The sequence below is a fragment of the Mobula birostris genome, chromosome 6, assembly GCF_030028105.1.
Source record: "Mobula birostris isolate sMobBir1 chromosome 6, sMobBir1.hap1, whole genome shotgun sequence".
In the NCBI taxonomy this organism is placed as follows: domain Eukaryota; kingdom Metazoa; phylum Chordata; class Chondrichthyes; order Myliobatiformes; family Myliobatidae; genus Mobula; species Mobula birostris.
The window spans coordinates 39,289,831-39,312,526 of record NC_092375.1 but is presented as its reverse complement, the minus strand read 5'-3'; the positions used below and the strand labels follow the sequence as shown (position 1 = coordinate 39,312,526).

Genomic DNA, 22,696 nt, shown 5'->3' with positions numbered 1-22,696 from the left:
TCCTGACAAAGGGCATCACTCTGCTTGGCAGAAGAGACATGTGGCTGTGAAACAATATCAGGTTCTGGCGCTGTCTCCGTGGTGATTGTAGGAGTTGACTCTGAAACACAGGAAGTGGTTCTGATAGCTCTGGACATCTTTCTTCTCCTTTTCTCATCTTCTTCCAGTTTGTGCAACTCGATCTTGTGAAGATGCATTTTGTAAACTGGAGTATTTTCTTATTAATTCTTCTATTGCCCCCTTTATGATCTGATCTCTCCTCTTGGTTTCCTTATTCACAACATCATCTGATGATTCCTCCATTTTTGTATCTCCATTGACTCCTTTCTTTTTGACCTTCTAATCATCCAGTTTGGATTTGGTCTTTACATCCACTTTTACAATAGCTTTTGGCCTCTCACTTGAAGTTCATGCAATAACCTTAATGTGCGCAGGGTAGATTCTGGTTCTTTACACTCGCAAAAACTGAATACCTGCAACTTTCCTGAAGCTCTTTGAGTTCTCTTCCAGCTTAAAACCAAGCCATTTTTTACAAGTAACTGCCTGATTAACATATCAGAAGCTTTCTTAGATATGTTGTCTACAAAAACTGATGTAGTCAGACCATGGCTTTCGTCACTTCCATGATTCTTCTGAATAGCATGGATCTTCCTTGGTCCAATATGTTTATCAACCAGAGGTTATCCTTGTCCCATCCTTGTCACTAATGTTGTGTTTTATACCTTCAAAACATTAAACTAATTCAAAGGAAGACACGGGAGTCAAGGAATTCTGGTCTAACTTTGAGTTTACTTTAAGCAGGGCACACATGTATCACGTGGTAGTGTGTTGACATATCCGATTAATGTATTTTTACATATAACCCATACCTAATTTTTAGAAGGAGAATGCTTAATCAAACTATATAAAATAACTCAAATATTATTGAAATATAAAGTACATAATAATAGCCAAGGTTTGATATTGTTTTCTGGTCTATTGGATGTTGATTGGTGGTTTTGCACTGAGCAATCTTGTATCTTGTCTATGGTTTTTCCATTTCTTATTTCTTGGATTCCTCATGGTCGTACTAATGCCAGTCGTCATTGCTCTCTGGACATATCATACACCAGTTTCATTGTTCAAGGACACTGCTTGTATACAGTTGTTCTAAAGAGCTAAATTCCCTAATGTTGGTTTGTACCATTTTGTTACTCTAGGTGAAATGATAGTTTGGGCGAGGAGATTTTTAGCAGCAAACTTTCTAGGCTAAGTCTTGCATTTGCATAATGGCGCTATTCTTTCTCCAGTTTACATTGTTATTGAAGAAACCAATAGTAGCAACTGGAAAAAGTTATTTTGTCTGTTCCTCAGTCTACCCATCTCGCAATGTCAAAATATTTTTAAGCTCACTTACAGCACATGGGCAACTGCAAGCGCTTTTTCCACATCATCAGATTCTGAACAGGGCAGAAATGAAACTGAACAAACACACCTACTGAAAGGTCCTCTTAGTGGGAAGCACAAGTATTAAGGATGGTACTGATCAGATGGGGAAGGGGGATGACCATGGGGATAGGCTGTTAACAGGGTTAGCAAGTCAATCAGTGAATGGGAGCACTGAGAGAGTGAGAATGTAGTCAAGGGAACATAGAAAAAATGTAGCAACACACAAACCACTGGAGGAACTCAATTAGTCAGGCAGCATTTATGGAGGGATATATACAGTTGATGTTTGGGTTGAGGCCTTCATCTTGGCTGGAAAGAAACAGAAGAGGTGAAGAAATAGCTAGTATTCAAAATGGCAGAAGGAAGACTTGAGCAGGAGCCAGCAGGAGACAGAAGGACATGTCCCATAGACAAGCTGGGCATGTGTTCCACATCCAGAGGAGAAGAAAAGGCATAAAAAGGGGAAAAAACGCACAATAAACTTTTGTCTATGTTCTCATTTTCTGACTGCTCCCATTCTCTCATTGACAAGCTGATCACTATCTCACAGTTTACTGTATTTGCAGATTTTGTTTCATCTGCCAATTTTGAAATTGTGTTTCATAGGCCCAAGCCACTAACATAATCTTTAAATATAGGATCTGTTCATTTCTGCTGTCCGTGTTTCTTGTTCTTTAACAAGTTCTCTATCCTTGTCAATAAATGCTGTTGCAGGCTTTTATTTTAATTAATAATTTTTTTTATGAAACTTTATGAAATGCCTTTTGAAAATCCAGATCTACTACATCCGGATACCTGTTTTGCTAGTTTTGTTTTCTTACAGAAGCTTATCATAACCATTCAGCATCTTTTCCTGTTCTTAAAACTCTGTTAACTCATATTATTTCATAAATGGCCTATCTTTGGTTTTCCTGAATATCGTTCAGATATAATTTTCATTTTCCCTCTTCCTCACTTCATGGTTAATGGATGAAATTGGACAACTTTGATCTAAGCTCTGAAACATTAAGGGTAATCTTTTGTTAGGGAAATTAACTCGCTAAGGAAATTCAATTAAAGTTGGTTACAGACTTTGAAGTGACTAGAGAATACCTTTATTCATGAATAAGGGAAGAATGACTCGCAAACAGTGCAATCATCAAGTCTTCCAAAGAACATTAATCATAGCATGACACAGAAAGTCAATTACATCAAAGTTTAAAAAAAGTTCAATTCTGTTTTCCTTTTCAATTCCCACGAAAATGCCAGTAACAGTCTCTTGTCTGCCTGCAACACAGAGAGATAGGTTGTTAAACATCCTTGAAACTAAGTTAGATTATTTCAAGCATGCTGAGAACCCAGGCCGAATGGTAAATCTTTATTTATGATATATAGATAGTTCATTAAACCCTTAGATGCAATGTCATTAAAGTACAAAGGTATAATTTGGTATATATGTTAGTACCCCAGGTAAGGTGAAAACTAGGACACTTTAATTGTCAGAAACTTTTACAGCCCAGAGTCCTGTACAACCTTCATTGCCTTCACCTTGTTTATGCAGCTGTGCCATGCACTAATGCCAGCACGAGGCATATTGCTAATTGAAGGGAAGTGCAGAGTGCTAGAAACTCAGATATGTTAACCCTTTATTCAGAGTTTTCTTCCACATCTTTTCTTTACTGTAGAAATAGAAAATGCTTCTATTAAAGTCGAAGTGACTGGGATGCTCTCTTTTGGAATGTAGAATGAGGAGAAACACTGTTGACCTGAATAAATTTTCAATTTGTATACATTTTCAGTCATTCCTTTAATGCAAAAAAAGCAACAGAAACTCTCTTGGGCATCTTTCTGATGTGATGACCATATCAAGAATTCTTTGAAATCCTGATTATTTTTTTCTAATTCATTTTCCCAATGTGCATAGGAAAATATATTTCAGTTTCCAATTTACATATCCTTTAATAATTTAGTGTCAGAATACCAAAAGAATGGCAGAATAAAAGGATTATGGATGATGACAGCCTTAAAGTAAATAATATATGTGAACTAACTAGTCAGCCCACCAGTTTCATTCAATCTACTTTATTTTAAGTAAACTACATTATTTGACCATGAGATCTGAATATTGAGTGTATCTTGAAAGGACCATAGTTCACAGAATTAGTTCCACTCTTTTAGTTGTGTTATCGATTGACACTCTCTCCTAATAATGATCTTTCATGATTGAATTCTTAGAAAAAATGACAAAACAAGCTGATGAAGGCAGAGTAGAGGATATGGTATGCATGGATTTTGGTAAGGCATTTGACTAGGTTCCCCATGGTAGGCTTAGTCAGAAAGTCAGGAGGTATACGATCGAGTGAAATTTGGCTGTGTGGATTCAGAATTGGTTTGCCCACAGAAGGTAGAGGGTGGTAGCAGATGGAGCATATTCTCCCTGGGGTTTGGTGAATCTGTTCTGGGACAACTGCTGTTTATGATTTTTATGAATGACTTGGATGAGGAAGTGGATGGGTGGGTTAGTGAGTTTGTAGATAACATGAAGGCATGTGGTGTCGGGAATTGCGTAGAAGGTTGGTGTTGATTACAATGGGAAACAATCAGAAAGTTGTGAAGTGATTCACTTTGGAAGTTCAAACTTGAAGGCAGGATTCTTAACAATGTGAAGGAACAGAGGGATTTGGGGTTCACATCCTCAAAGTTGATAGGATACTTTAGAAGACTAATGGTGTTGGCCTTCATTAGTCAGGGGACTGAGTTCAAGAGCCACAATGTAATGTTGCAGCTCTATAAAACTCGGGTTAGCCCACACTTGGAATACTGGGGTTAGTTCTGGTCATTATAGGAAAGATGTGTAGGGAAGATTTACCAGGATGCTGCCTGGATTAGACAGCATTTCTTATGAGGGTAAGCTGAACAAGCTAGGACTTTTCTCTATGGGAAGGAGGAGAATGAGAGGTGACTTGGCAGAAGATGTACAAAATGATGACAGGCATTGATAAAGAGGTCAGCAAGACACTTTTTCCCAGGACAGATATGGTTAATATGAAGGGGCATAAGTTTAAAGTGTTTGGAGGAAAGTACAGGGGGATGTCAAAAGTAGGTTTTTGTTTTACACGGAGAGTGGTAGATGCATGGAACACACCGCCAAGGGTGATGGTAGAAACAGATACATTAGGGGCTCTTAGATAGGCGTATGGATGAAAGAAAACTGGAGGGCTAGATAGGAGAGAAAAGTAGAGTAGGTTAAAGGGTCAGCACAACATCATGGGCCGAAGGGCCTGTACTGTGCTATATGTTCTTTGTTGTATGTCGTCCTTCATATTCAAAGGAAGAATGCTTCACTTACCCGACAGCTTACACAAAAGTTAAACTTACTGTAAAGTTTAAATATGAGATATATGTGTAGTTCTAGGCAAAATGTTCCATTTAACTATATCAAAATCATTTATCTTTCACATTTTTTGTGTTTTTACTTTTTTAATCTGAGGAACCAAGGATCTGACACATTATTGAATTATTTGTGCAGACAGAATAAGCTGCTTAATAATATGAAATGCCCAGCTTCCTAAACACTAGGTTTGAATACATCTCATTTCTGATACAAGTCTAAGGTTAGAATTATTCCATTATTATTCATTCTATAGTAATAATCGGCTCACCTTCCCAAACTCGAGGAATAAAATAGTGGTGAATAGGGAATGAATGTTCCAGCACCTGGGGGTTTAGTAAAAGTCACAACAACACATTCTTTCCTCAATGCTCACATTCAGAAAGTCGGTCAGAATGGTAATGCATGAAATCCTTATGCGAGATGTATTTGATGCCAATAGCACTAAACTGAACTGTGAGAATCTGACTAATGCAGGTTTCACCAGCTTAAGACTCCCAGCTTGTGTTGTTGGAAGGGATTCTTGTTGGCTTGCGGCATTGCTGATGCTAGGATTAAACATGTGGTAGTTGTGCACACTGTCAGCAGTTCCATTGTTCCATGGGCAGTGCGGTGGCTTAGGTAAGCATTTATTGAGAAAAGAACCTTTGTATCATTAGGCCTTTAAAATGAAAGACAAGACCAGTAGAAGACTAACAGAGGAGGAGAGTGTATCAGGAGAGAGAAATCAAGGGAACAAGAGGCTATATCAGGTTGCTCTTTCTGAGAGTATGCCTACATTAACCAGCAGAGTAACGCTTGAGGGAAATCTGCTGATCCAATAGGTCAGTTTTAGCCAATGACAGTCTGTGCCCCATACAGTGAGTGTCTATGCTCTTCCAGGCCAGTGCTGGGGGTGTTAATTTCTCCCAGTTTACTGTTACATAAAAGAAGTTATGGGGATTTTATTTATCCTTAAGTCAAGAGAATTTTATTTACCTCTTCTGTGCATAGTTACAGTAGACATTTTAGGCACACGACTCCCAATAATGTAAGAAATATTTCACTTGATTTACACCTGTTGGAAGGCCTCAGAGAAGAATGTAGAGTTATTCAGGAGGTGAAAGGGCATCAGTCCCTCAGTAAGGAATTTGACCAGAGGAAAAGAATGATTCGTGTAAGACATGGGAAGCAGAAATGGTGCCTACAAGCTACAAGTCCTTTCTGAATGTACACTTTGAGCACTACGCCAGGCTAAAGGGAATTTTTTGTCAAGGGATCATCAGCTGTCTTCTCTCTCCAACCTGAAGTCTTCTTATGAGAGGAAAAGCAGATATAAAGAACGTTTTCCATCAACACAGCTTCAGTTGGCAAGCATTTGGTGCCCATTATGAATGCTCCCTCTGCATGAGGCATTCTGGAAGTGACTTGCAATACAGAGCAACTACACCAGATTTTTAGTAGTCTGTTGTGTCCTTCACTTTTTGGCAATAATGTTGGCAGGGAAAAGCTGGGAGAAGGAATGAGGAAGAGAAGGAGGAGATCACAGGGAGATCTTTACAGTTGTGCAGACAGGGGAATATTGATTGTAATGTGCTTGTAGTTAGAAGAAGCTTAACTTGAATGGTTGCTTCTCAGGAAATATAGTGATCCATGTCCAAGCACAACATGACATTGAATGACCTTGTGAACTACCTCACTAATGAACAAACTACCTCCCATTTTGGAAAAGTCCGTGGTTTCATTTTGGATGTCAGCCATCTCAAACCTTCAGAAACATAGTGGATGAAGTTCAATGTAGATTCCAAGGGAATGCCAAAGAAGAGGAAGATATGATGTTCTCCCAGTGGCTAAGGACCTGTGAAGGTAGCGGATGCAATGCAATTAGTCTTTCCTGCTCTGTGTTTGGCCCTGAATTTGCCTGAGTGGGAAAAAGCTAGTCAAGACTCCCAGACACTTGATTCACACACTTAAAAACTAATACAGTGTAAAATAACATAAAATATTACAAAAGAAAATTTCTTCTTATAGATGATCTTGGGATAATCTAGTTTATGTATGAACACAACTTTTCTTGCAGACTTTTCAGTTTGCAGTCTGCTTACCTTTTTGCTAAAATGTTGCTTTAAAAATGTCTTCTGGCCTCTATGTAGAACATTTGGAAGGTGTCCACCTCTAACCAAATAGCTTACTGCACGGATCTTGCCCCCTTAATATCTGAGTTCTAAACAACTGCACCTTATCTCTGTTTATTGTTTCTTCTCTCTCTTACTTAATCTCTTATCCATGTTGCTTCTCCACTTCGTGCTGTAACTCAGCTACCTATGCTTCTAAATAATTACACCTTTTCTCCAGTCTGTTTCCTGCTTCATCTCTCTCCTGTCTGATCTGATAATTCACTTGTCAGTCTTGAGTTGATAACACTTTTCCTGATTCTTTACATAACCTATATACAAATTTTTACATTCTACACAGCAGTTGTACATTCTTTTTATTAAAAATATCACATCTTTCTTTGAATATTTCAGTTGCCTCCTGCAAATCTTACCCTTTGCATGCTGTTCTTGCATTAGCCATTGTGTTCTCTGAACATTTGCTAACTATCACACAGGTCTTGTCCATTTTTACTTCTTCTTAGTTCCAGGAGTTTCCTTCTATTCTTCAGCTTTTTGGTAGGGCCAGAAAGAGCCACAATGACACCTACCCATTTCCCTTTCAATAGTAGCTTTTTCCCCCCATGTACTGAACTATCCTATCTCACCAGGGCCCTTTGTTGGCCCCACTATATAATTTGTCCACCCTGATTTCCTCTCTGAATCTACATGTAATAGAGCTCAACATAACCCGCTGAAGGGGAGCAGGTGTGTGATATATGCCCATACCATTTGCAGCTTGAGGGATAAGCAATGAGGAGAAGGGCTGGGAAGTGCACAGCAGCATCTGCCACAATGCTCTGTTCTCAAGAGGAGAGAGTTTTTTGGATCTGGTTAGTCTCCTCTTGAGGTAATGGTTTGGCAGTTGATTGCAACAGAAGACAAAATGTGTTGGCATATGTCTGGAAATTTATCTGCAAAATCTGCTACCTCTGCTTCATTGGTGTAGATGCTGTAAGCTTCATGTGGGTGGAACATGAGAACTTTAGATAATGGTCCCGATCAGTGTGAGGTGCATTAGGTGGAGTAGAGTGTGCACTTGTTGAGAGACGAGATTTGATGCCATATTGAACTTGACTAGGTTCGAAGGACATTAAACATTTTGTGGCCATGCATCCTTGTGTTGTATTTTTGTCATTTTCGAAGACACACAGAGCTAAAAATAAACTGCAGAAAGTCTGTGATAATTTTTTAAAAAACAACAGTGGCAAAAATATCAGAAAAAGACATAGCAAGTGCAAAGTAGGGACAACAAAACAGCACAAAATGTGGAATATTTGGGGTAGAAATGCTGCTTAAAAGAAATTGGGAAGTATATATATTAATACACAGGCTTTGTACTGTGTCCCATGGCTGCTGAAGTGAGGCACAGGAGTGAAGAAATATACTCAAACTTGACTCAAGGTACAGGATGGAATTAAAAGGCTTCAGTTCCAACTCTGGCTGTTAAAGAGAAATATGGACAGAGTTGGGAGTGGTGAGGCATGGGAGGGAGTTTAACCTGTTGTAGACACAAAGTCTAGACTTGGCTTAATTAAAAGCCCTGGCTAGGTTTGATATCTTGAGCAGCACACCCTCTATCTCTGTCATAGAACAAAAGCAAAACATTGCAGGAAAGGTCCTTCACCCACCATGTTTACACTAACCATGATGTCAATCTAAACTAATCCGACCTGCCTGCACATGGGTCCCATCCCCCAATACCCTGCCTGTCCCTGTACACGTTTGTCCAACCTCTCCTTATATCTAATACTCTCTAATCTAGGCAATATCCTGGTAAACCTCTTCTGCACCCTCTCCAAAGCCTCCACACTTCACCATTCATTCAGCATTATTTGTACTATCAAGTGTAATGCCTCACATTTTTTAGAATTAAACTCCATTCACCATTTCTCTGACAATCTTTTCAATTGACCTGTTGCTAATCACAAACAAGGGAAAACCAGCAGATGCTGGAAATCCAAGTGACACACAAAAAATGCGGGAGGAACTCAGCAGGTCAGGCAGCATCTATGGAAAGGAGTACAGTCAATGTTTTGGGCTGACACCCTTCATCAGGTCCATGGGAAAAAAGATGAGGAGTCAGCTCCAGTCCTGATGAAGGGTCTCGGCCTGAAATGTTGACTATACTCTTTTCCGTAGATGCTGCCTGGCCTGCAGAGTTCCTTCAGCATTTTGAGGGTGTTGCTTGTTCTATTGCTAGTACATTTTCTGAACACTGTGGTCAATCACTCTTGAAGTGTGTTTTACCAGGTGCCTGAGCAATCAAAAGGAGATGGGTCAGATCTCAGTGCAAACGCACCCGTACATTTATGTACTTCATCATGCAATTCCAACTTAAGCTCTATCTGTCAGAGGCCCAAGCACTTTCCATTATGCTTTGGAATGGTTGCAGACATCTCACTGGTTTCACAGAGTTTGGGTTTCTCTGGTCTTCATAAACATTGGTTTCCTGCTTCAGAAGATTCTGCTGACATCTTCACTCTCTTGGTTGGAGCCCTCAGTGGATGTCTCTATGGGCTGAGGCCCTCACATCATCAACTGCGGTTCTTCACTGCTAACCACTAGGGTAGAGTCATCAATGCTCTGACTTGCTGAAAGGGTGTGTGGTGGTAATTATATCCCTGCTGTGACCTTCCAGAAGCTTCTCTCAGCTGAACCAATGGTATGGCAAGGTAGGAGGACTACTACTAGTCGCTCCAAAGGATAATGAGTTTTGGGGAAGCTTTGAATGCAACCCTACAAGTGAGGTAGAGGTAGGAAACTGAGACTCCAATCAGTCTGCCTCTCTATTTCACTCTTTCCCTGAATACATGCTTAGGTTAAATCATTCATCAATGGACCTATGTTGTGGTCACTGGCATCTACCAGAGAGCTCAGACTGAATGGCTGGCCCAGCTATTGGATTCCACACTAGTCCACGATCAGCTTCTCTAATTGTCCCATGATTCAAAACCTCCTGTTGTGAGAAGCTGGTTGGCCACATTTCTGTGGCTTCACGTTATACAGTAGCATCAAAACTTATGTCACCTGCAAACTTACTAAATATACCTTCTACAATCACATTTTGATCATATTTATTGTGTGTCAGCTTTCAAATGGTATTTCATAACACACCACATGACAGACTTTTCAATAAAATTGAATCCCACCAGTGCCAATGGCTGTGTGGGTAAGTGGCTTAGAGAAAGCAAGCACGATTGTTATTTTTTGGTATCCAACACTATCCGTCTGAGGTCAGTTTTATAATTTTGTACACTGGTCATAATTTAACAGATATAGTTGACAAAAAGTGTAAGTAGTGAAAAGGCAAGTAATGGACAATCTCATGCAGAGAATGATAACACTTGGGCGAAGAGCAAAGAAACTCAGTGGAATTATTTCTAATTGTAGCAAGATGTACAGCAGTTGATGTCTGGTGGATATACAGTAGATAAGATTTTGAGGGCTCTTTGATGAAGAAATGGATGCTAAGAAAGCTGCTAAAAGACATAAATGGCATACATAGCGTAAAAACATCAGAAAGAAATTTAAAAGTTAGAAGGTTACGTTGAATTGGTATAAAAATCAACTCTGCCTTAAGAACAGCATTGTCTACCCTATCTTAGGAACAATCTCACGACTATAGCAAGGTAGCTGGAAGTCAACAAATTGTAACTGCTGAAAATCCAGGATAAAATCCTAAAATGCTGGAAATGCTTAGTAGGTCAGGCAGCATCTGGGAAAGAGAAGCTTCAGAACCAGGAGAGAAAATAAATGAATTTATAGTTGTAAAGCAAACTGATGGATTGGACAAGAGAAATATCTCTGATGGATGGGACATAGGGAATATCCCTTATAAAGTAAGACCAGGGTCAACCAGATGATCCCAATGGTCATATAGGAGTCTAGTTAATCAATTAATAACAGCAGTTAGAGTGAAAAAAAATGTCCAAAACTGTGCAATGCAGATTAGCACTGTTGTTGAAACCTGAAATTGAAAGGGAAATGTTGGAACCACCCAACAGATCAAACAGTATTTGTGGAGAGAGAAAATCTTAATATTATAGATGGGTAACCTTGTATTTGTACAGGAAACACATTATTCAAAATTGTTGAATTCAGTATTGAGTCCCAAAGATTGCATTTGTGCCCAGATGGATGATGCAGAGCTGTTTTTCAAGTTTGCATTGAAGACAGCAGCTCATCCTCTGGATGATGTGTTTCAAAGGCAGTTTGGTATGTGACTTTGAGGGGAACCTGCTGGCCATGTCCCTCAAAGAGGTGTATAATTGTGGGAAGTGCTGTTGAAGTGAACTTGGAGAACAACATTTGGGTTATAGACAGTACAAACTCTCTCCACCAAGTGTCAGTGAGGAAAAATATGGGGGAGATGAGTCGCTAATTAACGTACCTATAGCATATATATATATATATTGAATGTCCAGTTTCTAGTCAATGAGACCCCAAATATCTTTGATGGAGACAGATGGGGATGATTACGCCATTGAATGTCAAGGAGATATGCTAAAACTTTCTCTTGTTGAAAATTTTCAATGTCTTCATTAATACTAGTTGCCACATATCAGCCCGTGCCTGAATGTTGTTTTGGTCTTACTGTTCACAACTAAAACCATCTGCCTCTGTGGAAAGCAACACCCATCAAAGTTGCTGGTGAACGCAGCAGGCCAGGCAGCATCTCTAGGAAGAGGTACAGTCGACGTTCTGGGCCGAGACCCTTTGTCAGGACTAACTGAAAGAAGAGCTAGTAAGAGATTTGAAAGTGGGAGGGGGAGGGGGAGATCCAAAATGATAGGAGGAGGGGGAGGGATGGAGCCAAGAGCTGGACAGTTGATTGGCAAAAGGGATATGAGAGGATCATGGGATGGGAGGCCTAGGGAGAAAGAAAGTGGGAGGGGGAAGCCCAGAGGGTGGACAGTAATGGATGGGGTACGAGGGGGAGGTGGGGCATTAGCGGAAGTTAGAGAAGTCAAGGTTCATGCCATCAGGTTGGAGGCTACCCAGACGGAATATAAGGTGTTGTTCCTCCAACCTGAGTGTGGTTTCATCTTTACAGTAGAGGAGGCCATGGATAGACATATCAGAATGGGAAAGAGACGTGGAATTAAAATGTGTGGCCACTGGGAGATCCTGCTTTCTCTGGTGGACAGAGCATAGGTGTTCAGCGAAACGGTCTCCCAGTCTGTGTCGGGTCTCGCCAATATATAGAAGGCCGCATCGGGACCACCGCACGCAGTATATCACCCCAGCTGACTCACAGGTGAAGTATCGCCTCACCTGGAAGGACTGTCTGGGGCCCTGACTTCTCTAACTTCCGTTAATGCCCCACTTCCCCCTCGTACCCCATCCATTATTGCCCATCCTCTGGGCTTCCCCCCTCCCCCTTTCTTTCTCCCTAGGCCTCCCGTCCCATGATCCTCTCATATCTCTTTAGCCAATCAACTGTCCAGCTCTTGGTTCCATCCCTTCCCCTCCTGTCTTCTCTTATCATTTTGGATCTCCCCCTCCCACTCCCACTTCCAAATCTCTTACTAGCTCTTTTTTCAGTTAGTCCTGATGAAGGGTCTCGGCCCGAAACGTCGACTGTACCTCTTCCTAGAGATGCTGCCTGGCCTGCTGCGTTCACCAGCAACTTTTATGTGTGTTGCTTGAAATTCCAGCATCTGCAGGTTTCCTCTTGTTTGCCGCTGTGCAAAGTAAGGTTCCAACCTGTAACCTGATTTCCTATTGGTTAATTTTACCTTGACTCCCTGATGCCATGCTTTGTTGAAAGTTGCCTTTATGTCAAGGACAGATGTTCTTAACTTCTCGAGAATCAACCTACTTGTGCATATTCAGATTAAGGCTGTAATGAAATTAAGAGTCATCTGGACCCGGCAAAAACCAAACCAAGCAATGACGATTATAATGGTAAATAAGAAACAAATACTGTATTGTCATTTATGTTTTCCATCACAGTAGGCAACTGAGCAGCAATTAGTAGGATCGTATGTGGCATGCTTTTTATGGATAAAATACGTACAGAGTCTTTTGCGAGACTAGCTTACTGCTTTGATTGAGGTTGCATTTGGACAATTTGTTCATATGAGCCACATTATATTCTTCCGTGTTGCCTTGGTTGGCTTAAGTTTTATTTTAAATATATTGCTAAGAAACCACACTTCTGACTTGTGAACTGTTGGGTCACAAGCAGTTGTCCCATGAGGGAGGAACCTAGGGAGTTATTGCCCAGATAACAACACTTATTAGCTGGGGAGGCTCTGTACTGTATCAGGAATGAGAAAATACAGAGGAAAGCTGTATGTTCAGATGAACTGCTGGTCACTGAAAAAAGGCCATTCTGCTAAATCTTTTGTTTCTGGCCAGTTCAATGTAGTGGTTTACTATAAGACTGATCTTGAAATATCTGAGGCATAATTTAGAAAAAAGTGATGTGGATGGCTAATTCTAAAAACTCTATTAAGTTGCTGAACAGTTTTGTAAGAAAATAGTTCCAATCATACAATGAAGTGAAAAATATCCCATTTATAAAGAAAGGAGAATTGACACTTAATTGAAATGGCTTTTGCTGAGTTTTTAAAAAATATACAGCAAGGCTTATTCCATGGAGGGATTAAGATGATGTTGTACACCGTAAGTGAAAAAACTGAAATAGATTCCATTGATGACCAAACTAGTTTTGGAACTTGAGTCTGTATTTTTCAATATAGTAGTTTCTCGGAAATGGAGCTCACCACAGACAGAAATTCACATTGAAACTAATGAACCTGACAAATAAACAATCAGTAACTGGTGGTAATTATAATCTGCATCACTAATGTAAAGAGGAATCACAAAATCATATTTTTATAGTCAAATTATTCTGGTTTGTAAGCAAAATTATAAAATATCAACAGGGTACAACCTAATCGAAACGAACAAATTTAGCAGCAGTTAGGACGTCCTAAGATGTGGTTAATACAGAAAGAAATAAAGTCAGAAATTCTCTGAATGACAATGGGCCTCAAAAAATTTAAACCTTCCAGTTTAATCTCCGGTTTCAAATGATCTTAACATCTTTCACATTATTTGTAATTTGTTCAGTTTGGCTTGTTGATTAAAGTTTTCATATTTGATTTGAAAACAAACTGCTGGAGTAACTTAGGGAGTCAGGCAGCATCTATGGAGGAATGTTTCATGTCAAGATCCTTCATCTGGACTGATCTTCTAGATCACAGAAAAATTGATGGATAAATAATAAAATAGTACGAACAATTAGAATTGGGTTTTCGCTAATGTTAGAATAGAGATAGAACTATGCAGGTACTTTTGTTAAACGAGGCTATCAAAAATAAATATTCCAAATTATTATGGTATTCAACAACCTTGGTTCCTAAGGTCAAGACAAACTAGTTTCAAAAAGTAGAAATATATTGCTGACTTCTTCACTTAGTTTCTGAGCTAAATATTTCTGTTATCTGTTCTCATCCATCCCAAAGTAAACCTTGCTAAGCTTGTGGCAAGGACCCTCATGGGTCAGCTGATCCTAAAGACTAAAGTGTATTGATTTCATCCAGACTTTGTAGGTTGGATTTGATTCAAAACTGGTTTGGCTATAGAAGACAGAGAGTAGCAGTGAAGGGACGTTCCTTTGACTGGAGATTTACGACCAGTGGTGCTCCACAAGGATCAATGCTGGGATCCCAGTTGTTTGTGCTGATCAGTAAGTTTTCAGATGACACAAAACTTGGCACAATGTGAAAGGTCATCAAAAGATTCAGCGGGATATAAACCAATTCAGTGTGATTAAAGAAATGGCAGATGGAGTTTAACCTGGAAAAGTCTGAGGTATTGTCCTTTGTCCTTTTGGAAACCAAATGCATAAGGAAGCTATACAATAAATAACAGGAACCTTAGGAGCATTGATGCACTGAGGGATCTCAGGATGCAGATCCATAACTTCCTAAAAGTGGCAACAAAAGTAGATCAGGTGGTAAAGGCAGCTTATGGCATACGTGCCTTCATCAGTCAAGATGTTGAGTGTAAGAGTCAGGAAGTCATGTTGCAGATGTATGAAGTTCTGGTGTACTATCTAGTCACCACATTACAGGAAAGATGTGGAGGCTTCAGGGAGTTTGCAGAAAAGATTCATAGGATGTTGCCTGGATTATAGAGTATTAGCTGTAAGGAGAGTTTGGAGAAATTGTATTGTTTTCTCTGAGGCATCAAAGGTTGATGGGTGACCTGGCAAAACTATTTACAATTATGAGAAGCATAGAGAGGGTAGATAGTCAAGAGTCTTTTTCCACGGGGTGGAAATATCGACTACACAAGAGCATAGATTTAAGGTGAGAGGGGGAAGGTTAAAGGTAATTTATGCAGCAAGAATTTTTAACAGAGTGTGGTAGGAACCTGGAAAGTGCTACTGTGGGAATTGGTGAAAGCAGAAATGATAGCAATGTTTAGATAAATGTGAACTGGCAGGGATTGGTGGTATATAGACCCCATGCAGAGAGATGTGATTAGTTTGCATGGACATCATAGTTATAAGGCAGAAGGCCAGCTCCTGAGTTGTACTTTTCCAAGTTCAAAGGTAAATGAATGATGATTCAGCACTCCTTGGGGAAGCAAGGAAAAATTGTCAATGTTGTTTTTCCGATGATAATTTCCAAAATTTCTTGCTGGGATATTCTTGAATGGCCAGGTTTGATTTCGCTTTGATATTAACCAAGATTTGCTTGAATAATAGTCATTTGGTGAGGTGAAGGAAGGTAAATGCTAGGTAATGCCTTTAGCTCGTTGATAAAACATTCTTTTTAATTTTAATTTCTTTTGTCCCATCATTTATCTGAGGTATAGAAGCTACTGGTGGCGGCCTATGCCCCAGATAAAATAAAAGGTGATACAAAAGTATTTCAATATAAAGAATGTATGTAGAACTTGAGCTCTTGAGCTGCTGGGTTACGAAGGACTCAAAGACAGGCCATTTCAAAAGGCTGGAAGATCTTGATTCAATGACCTAAAAGTAAACAATTTGAATCATGTTCTAATAGGGTAGTATTTTGCTCCACAGCGAGCATCTCCTCTCAGTAGAGAACTACACTTGGTTGGACTTACTGTTCCAGGTGCAATCTCCATATAATTGCACTTGGTTGGTGCAACTGTAACGAAACCCAATTTCCCTCGGGATCAATAAAGTATGTTTACCTATCTATCTATCTACCTGTCTGTCTATCTAACATTGCTTATAGCTTTGGTCTCTATTTTAAAAAAATGGAATACCGTACTTGCTAAAGAGTGAGTGTAATAAAGATTCACCAGACTTGTTCCTCGGATGGTGGAGTGATTGAGTAGGCTAGACCTGCATTGTCAACAAGTGAAGGTGCCACATTTCACAATAAAGGGTAAACTATTTAGGTATGGTGGACACGTGGCCAGGTGGTTAAGGCATTGGACTAGCGATCTGAAGGTCGTGAGTTCGATCCCCAGCTGAGGCAGTGTGTTGTGTCCTTGAGCAAGGCACTTGACCACACAGTGCTCTGTGATGACACTGGTGCCAAGCTGTACCGGCCCTTGCCCTTCCCTTGGACAACATTGGTGTCATGGAGAGGGGAGACTTGAAGCATGGGCAACTTCCGGTCTTCCATACAACCTTGTCCAGGCCTGCACCCTGGAGAGTGAAGACTTTCCAGGTACAGATCCATGGTCTCGCAAGACTAATGGATGCCTTAAAAAATTTAGGTATGAAACAAGGAGAAATTTCTGTATTTAATAGATACTTAGATATTAAATGAAGGAAGAGACATGGGAATCAAGTCAGGAATGTGATATTTAAGGTAGAAGATCAGACATGATTTTGTAAGGGGCAAATAAGCTCTATCTGTGTAGAGTCTTTTGTTCTTATCTTGTAAAGGATCCCTTAATTTCAGAAACTTCTGAAAAAAACACGTCAGCTTTACCACATGATACTGATGCGGACTACTGCAACAAGCAAATAGTGAACAATTATTGTCAGATTGAAAAGAGAGAAGCAGAAAGAAAGAATGCAGTGACAGGACAAAATTTCTTAGGGCAGAGAGAAATGGAATAGCATCCATTTTGTGAATCAGAATCAGGTTTATTACACCGGCATGTGCGTGAAATTTGTTAACTTAGCAGCAGTAGTTCAATGCAATACATGAAAATATAGAAAGAAAAACATAAACAAGTAAATCAATTACAGTAAATATATATATTGAATAGATTAAAATAGTGCAAAAACAAAAATAATATATATATTTTTAAAAGTGAGGTAGTGTTAAGGGGTTCACTGTCCATATTGGAATCATATGGCAGAGGTGATGCTGTTCCTGAATCGCTGAGTGTGTACCTTTAGGCTTCTGTACCTTCTTCCTGACAGGAACAATGAGAAGAGGGCATGCCCTAGCTGATGGGATTCTTAATAATGGACATTGCCTTTCTGAGGCACCGCTCCTTGAAGATGTCTTGAGTATTACGGAGACTAATACCCAAGATAGACCTGACTAATTTTACAACTTTCAGTGGCTCCTTTCAGCCCTGTGCAGTAGCACCCCCATACCAGAAAGTGATACAGCCTGTCAGAATGCTCTCCACGACACACCTATAGAAGTTATGAGTATTTTAGTTGACAAACCAAATCTCTTCAAACTGCTATTGAAACATGGCTGCTGTCTTGCTTTCTTTATGGCTGCATCGGTACTGTATGTTCGGACCAGGTTAGATTCTCGGAGATATTGACACCCAGGAACTTGGAATTGTTCACTCTCTCCACCTCTGATCCCTCTATGAGGATTGGTTTGTGTTTCCTTGTCTTACCATTCCTGAAGTTCACAATCAGCTCTTTCATCTTTCTGACATTGAGTGCGAGGTTGTTGCTGTGACACCACTCCACTAGCTGGTATATCTCACTCCTTAACGCCATCTCATCTCCACCTGAGATTCTACGGTTGTATCATCAGCAAATTTACAAATGGTATTTGAACTATGCCTAACCACACAGTCGTGGGTATAGAGGGAGTAGAGCAGTGGGCTAAGCACACACCTCTGAGGTGTGCCAGTGTTGACTGTAAGCGAGGAGGAGATATTATCACCAGTCTGCACAGATTGTGGTCTTCTGGTTAGGAAGTCAAGGAAAGACTGTTGGCCGCTTACAGAAGTCTTTACAGTACAGTAGGACAGGCACTTTACGATGTCCCATTCTTGATTATAATTTCACAATAGCTTTGGTATAATGTTATTTCCCATTAACACTGGCAAGCACAGAGCTAGCAGGATCAACCCAGAGGTCACTACGCTTCATTACAGGAGTAGTCAGTGCTTTATATCCTCGGTCAGATCTGTGCCTGTTTTAAGGGATCGGGAGGTGCTGTTCTGCTGTACCCTGTGGCTCTTCCCTTACTGGACAAATTAACTCATTGGATCAAGTAGAGCAGGGTGCAGCACAGTAATGTAGCGGTTAGTGTAACGCTTTATAGTGCCAGTGACCTGGTTTCAATTTCCACCACTATCTACAAGGAGTGTGTACGTTCACCCTGTGATCACATGAGTTTCCACCAGGTGCTCCAGTTTCGTCCCATATTCCAAAGACGCATGGGTCAGTAGGCCAATTGGTCACATGGGTGTAATTGGGCAGTGGCAGTTTTGTTGGGCAGGAAGGGCTTGTTACTGCTGTATCTCTAAATAGATAAATTAATAAAATAATAAACACATCTAGTTTCTAAAAGTGATGGTTTGAATTGCCAAATATATCACAGAGTTGGAGAAAGAATTAGTATTTCCTTTCTGAATATTGCCAAAACTTCATAGCTAACGAAATACTCCTGGAACCACAGTCAGTGAAGTAATGAAGGAATCCGGACAAACAGGAGAAAATCTGTAGATGCTGGAAATCCAACCAACACACACAGAATGCTGGAGGAGCTCAGCAGGCCAGGCAGCATCTATGGAAGAGAGCACCATCGACGTTTTGGGCCCAGATCTTTCATGAGTCCTGATGAAGGCTCTCAGCCTGAAACATCGACTGTACTCTCTTCCATATATGCTGCCTGACCTGCTGAGTTTCTCCCAGCATTCTGCGTGGGTTGCAAGGAATCAGGACTCCCAGTTTCTGGGAATAGGTTTCCACAAAAAGCAACATGATAGTTGTCAGAATATCTGTTTATTCAGTAATTTTGATTGAGTTAAATATTCATTGGGGCACAATAGTTAATTCCATAAAATAGTGTTTACCTAATTCTTTCTCCAACTCTGTTAACAGCTTGGGCTTCATTTGATATATCATCTGAAGGATGACCCTTATAAAGTGCAGCCTTCTCTCAACGGCACTTCTCGCATCAGCCTACATTTTGTGCTCTGATCTTTTGAGACCACATGAGCACTAGTAGAAGCCGTGGGCCCCTGGAGAAAACAATCTTCAGCATAAGTTTCTGGCTCACTGCCAGCCCTCTTAGGTAGATAGAGATTTCTCAATTTCAATCTTTAATGGATGGAATAATTTCTCTGAAACAGTTTGACTTGTGCAGTTTTGAAATTGACCAATTATTTCTAAAACTGGATAATATCTACATGATGAAATCAGATAACTTTGCCAAACACCAAAAGTACACCACTTCATAGCAAAACAATCAGAACGGACATGAAGCAAAAGAACTTGATATTAGAAAGGTCATCAAATCTTTTTTTTAAATCGGTGTGGTGGGTTTTAAGGAGCAAGTTAAAGGAAGAGAGGAAAAGGTGAATAAATGTTCAATGGGTGTATTCCAGAGGATAGCGTAGCATGACTGCCAACGATCATTGCAGAAAGGTAGATGAAGAATGAGAGAATTCTAATTTAGCCCTGGGCAAGATCAAGAGAATTTTAAATTTGAAATATTCAGGTGACTTGGAGGAACAACAGAACAATGTGGTAACCTATCATATTGTTATAGTAAAGAATACTGCCTCAGTTATTTTGGAGCTTAATTTTGTAAACTGTGACAAACATTTTACATGGTGTAGTTTTTTGGTGACAACAATTGTATAAATGAGTGTACCCACAACATAAAGGCTAATTGGAGCAATATCAGACATTACAGCATATGGGTGCACACATGATAGGAAAGACCAGTTAATTCAACAGGCCAGGAAGTACAGCAGTATGATGAAAAGCACTTTAATATCACAGAATACTTTTGTCCCTGACCTTTTTTGAAAAATGCAAAATGTAATCTGTTTTAAATTTTCCAAGATTATATCTGGCTTAGCAATCACCAATTTTACCATGATCAACTGATCAAACCAGGTGTTGAACCAAATATTATTAATATAATCATCACATTCACCAATCAGCTTTCAGTATTGAAAGGAAATGCAATTATGGTTACCTGTTGAAAACTATTGACTGTGTACAGAAGAATCATTATTGGAACATTAAATATTGATTAGAAAAGTGGTTGATCAGCCTTTTTTGTTTTTAATTTGATAGATGCTGACAGTATGACCCTGAATGACCCTAAGCTATGTTACATTCTTGATGGAGTTCTCTTTGTGTATGGAATCATAATCACTGCTCTCTACCTTAAACTAAGGGTAAGTTATTTAAATATGTGATATGTCAGCTTCCAAGGACCCACACAGAAAGAGGTTGGTGGCACTCCAATGGCATTGCGTTCCTTCCAAAATTTTGGATAAAGTAGGGTTTTATATTATAGGTATCAACCCAAAGTGGGCTGCAAGTATCATTCTGGAGAGGCAGAGATTTGGGGCAAGTTCCTCACTCATATAACACCACAATCCTTGACTAAAATTCCTCACTAACATCCACCGCCTGTACAGATTAACCAAGTCCTACTGACAACAGGTGTCATTGGACAAACAACTCTAATTTTTAGTACAGGAAATTTCAGTGAGCCCCTATTGTACACAACCTTGGTGATGAACATTTGGTTCTGGAGTGAGGCATTGTGGGGGTGGAGAAAGAGCATGTATTAATAAAGAGACTAGAAAAGGGGGAATGAGGAATGTAGTACAAGTTTGGTTGGTGGGTGGATGAACAATGCGTGGAAATGATGTAGACAAGAGGGTGTAATGAAGAATGGAAGTGGGGTTATGCAAATCTCAGGAGAGAGAGCATGCTGGAGTGTAAATTTAAATAATTAGTCCTTAGCCCCATATAATTTCCCTTACTTGCAATTTCTGTTATAGGACTTATTCAAGATAAATCAATGTTTGGAGATAACTTTTTAACATCACTGGTTACTTTTTTTGTTAGTGCATGATATTTTGTGAAAAACATTCACACAAATCGTTTGGTTATTTTGTTATCATTTTAACACCATATGAATATGAACTCAGCATATAAATTAGAGTACCTCTAGTAATCTAATTGAAATTCTCCAGGCACTATCTTTTGGAAATGTACAAGTGGCAGTTTCCTTCAACAATTTAGACAAGGTTGTTAATTCAAAAATGCAAAATCTCCAAACGGTAATTTGATTATAAAAATTTCAGCCAGATTTGTAGTAAGAAAATCTTTCTGTTCTAGACAATAGGTGCAGGAGTAGGCCATTTGGCCCACCGCCATTCACTGTGATCATGGCTGATCATCCACAATCAGTATCCAGTTCCTGCCTTATCCCCATAACCTTTGATTCCACTATCTTTAAGAACTCTATCCATCTCTATCTTGAAAACATCCAGAGACTTGGCTTCCACTGCCTTCTGGGGCAGAGCATTCCATATATCCACCACTCTCTGGGTGAAAAAGTTTTTCCTCAACTCCATTCTAAATGGCCTACCCCTTATTCTTAAACTGTGGCCTCTGGTTCTGGACTCACCCATCAGCGGGAACATGCTTCCTGCCTCCAGCGTGTCCAATCCCTTAATAATCTTATATGTTTCAATCAGATCCCCTCTCATCCTTCTAAATTCCAGAGTATACAAGCCCAGTCGCTCCAATCTTTCAACATATGACAGTCCCGCCACCCCGGGAATTAACCTTGTGAACCTACACTGCACTCCCTCAATAGCAAGAATGTCCTTCCTCAAATTTGGAGACCAAAACTGCACACAATACTCCATTTGTGGTCTCACCAGGGCCCTGTACAGCTGCAGAAGGACCTCTTTGCTCCTATACTCAATTCCCCTTGTTATGAAGGCCAGCATGCCATTAGCTTTCTTCACTGCCTGCTGTACCTGCATGTTTGCTTTCAGTGACTGATGTCCAAGAACATCTAGATCTTGTTGTACTTCCCCTTTTCCTAACTTGACTCCACTTAGATAATAACCTGCCTTCCTGTTCTTACCACCAAAGTGGATAACCTCACATTTATCCACATTAAACTGCATCTGCCATGCATCCGCCCCCTCACCCAGCCTGTCCAAGTCACCCTGCATTCTCCTCACATTTCACACTGCCATCCAGCTTTGTGTCATCTGCAAATTTGCTAATGTTACTTTTAATCCCTTCATCCAAATCATTAATGTATGTTGTAAACAGCTGTGGTCCCAGCTCTGAACACTGCAGTACCCCACTGGGACCTGTTAATCACTACTCTTTGTTTCCTGTCAGCCAGCCAATTTTCAATCCATGTCAGTGCTCTGCCCCCAACACCATGTGCCCTAATTTTGCCCACTAGTCTCCTATGTGGGACTTTATCAAAGGCTTTCTGAAAGTCCAGGTACACTACATCCATTGGCTCTCCCTTGTCCATTTTCATAGTTACAGCCTCAAAAAATTCCAGAAGATTAGTCAAGCATGATTTCCCCTTCGTAAATCCATGCTGACTCG

The 22,696-nt window shown here is 40.0% G+C and overlaps 1 protein-coding gene across 2 annotated transcripts in view; it reads left to right on the top strand.

The window, feature by feature from the left end:
• The window catches only part of cd247 (CD247 molecule), a 111,367-nt gene that overhangs the window by 70,148 nt on the left and 18,523 nt on the right, over positions 1-22,696 (top strand). For both annotated transcript variants that reach the window (XM_072260286.1, XM_072260287.1), the window contains exon 2: positions 20,393-20,496. In XM_072260286.1, coding sequence (XP_072116387.1) covers positions 20,393-20,496 — 104 coding nt within the window. The remainder of the gene's footprint in view (positions 1-20,392; positions 20,497-22,696) is intronic.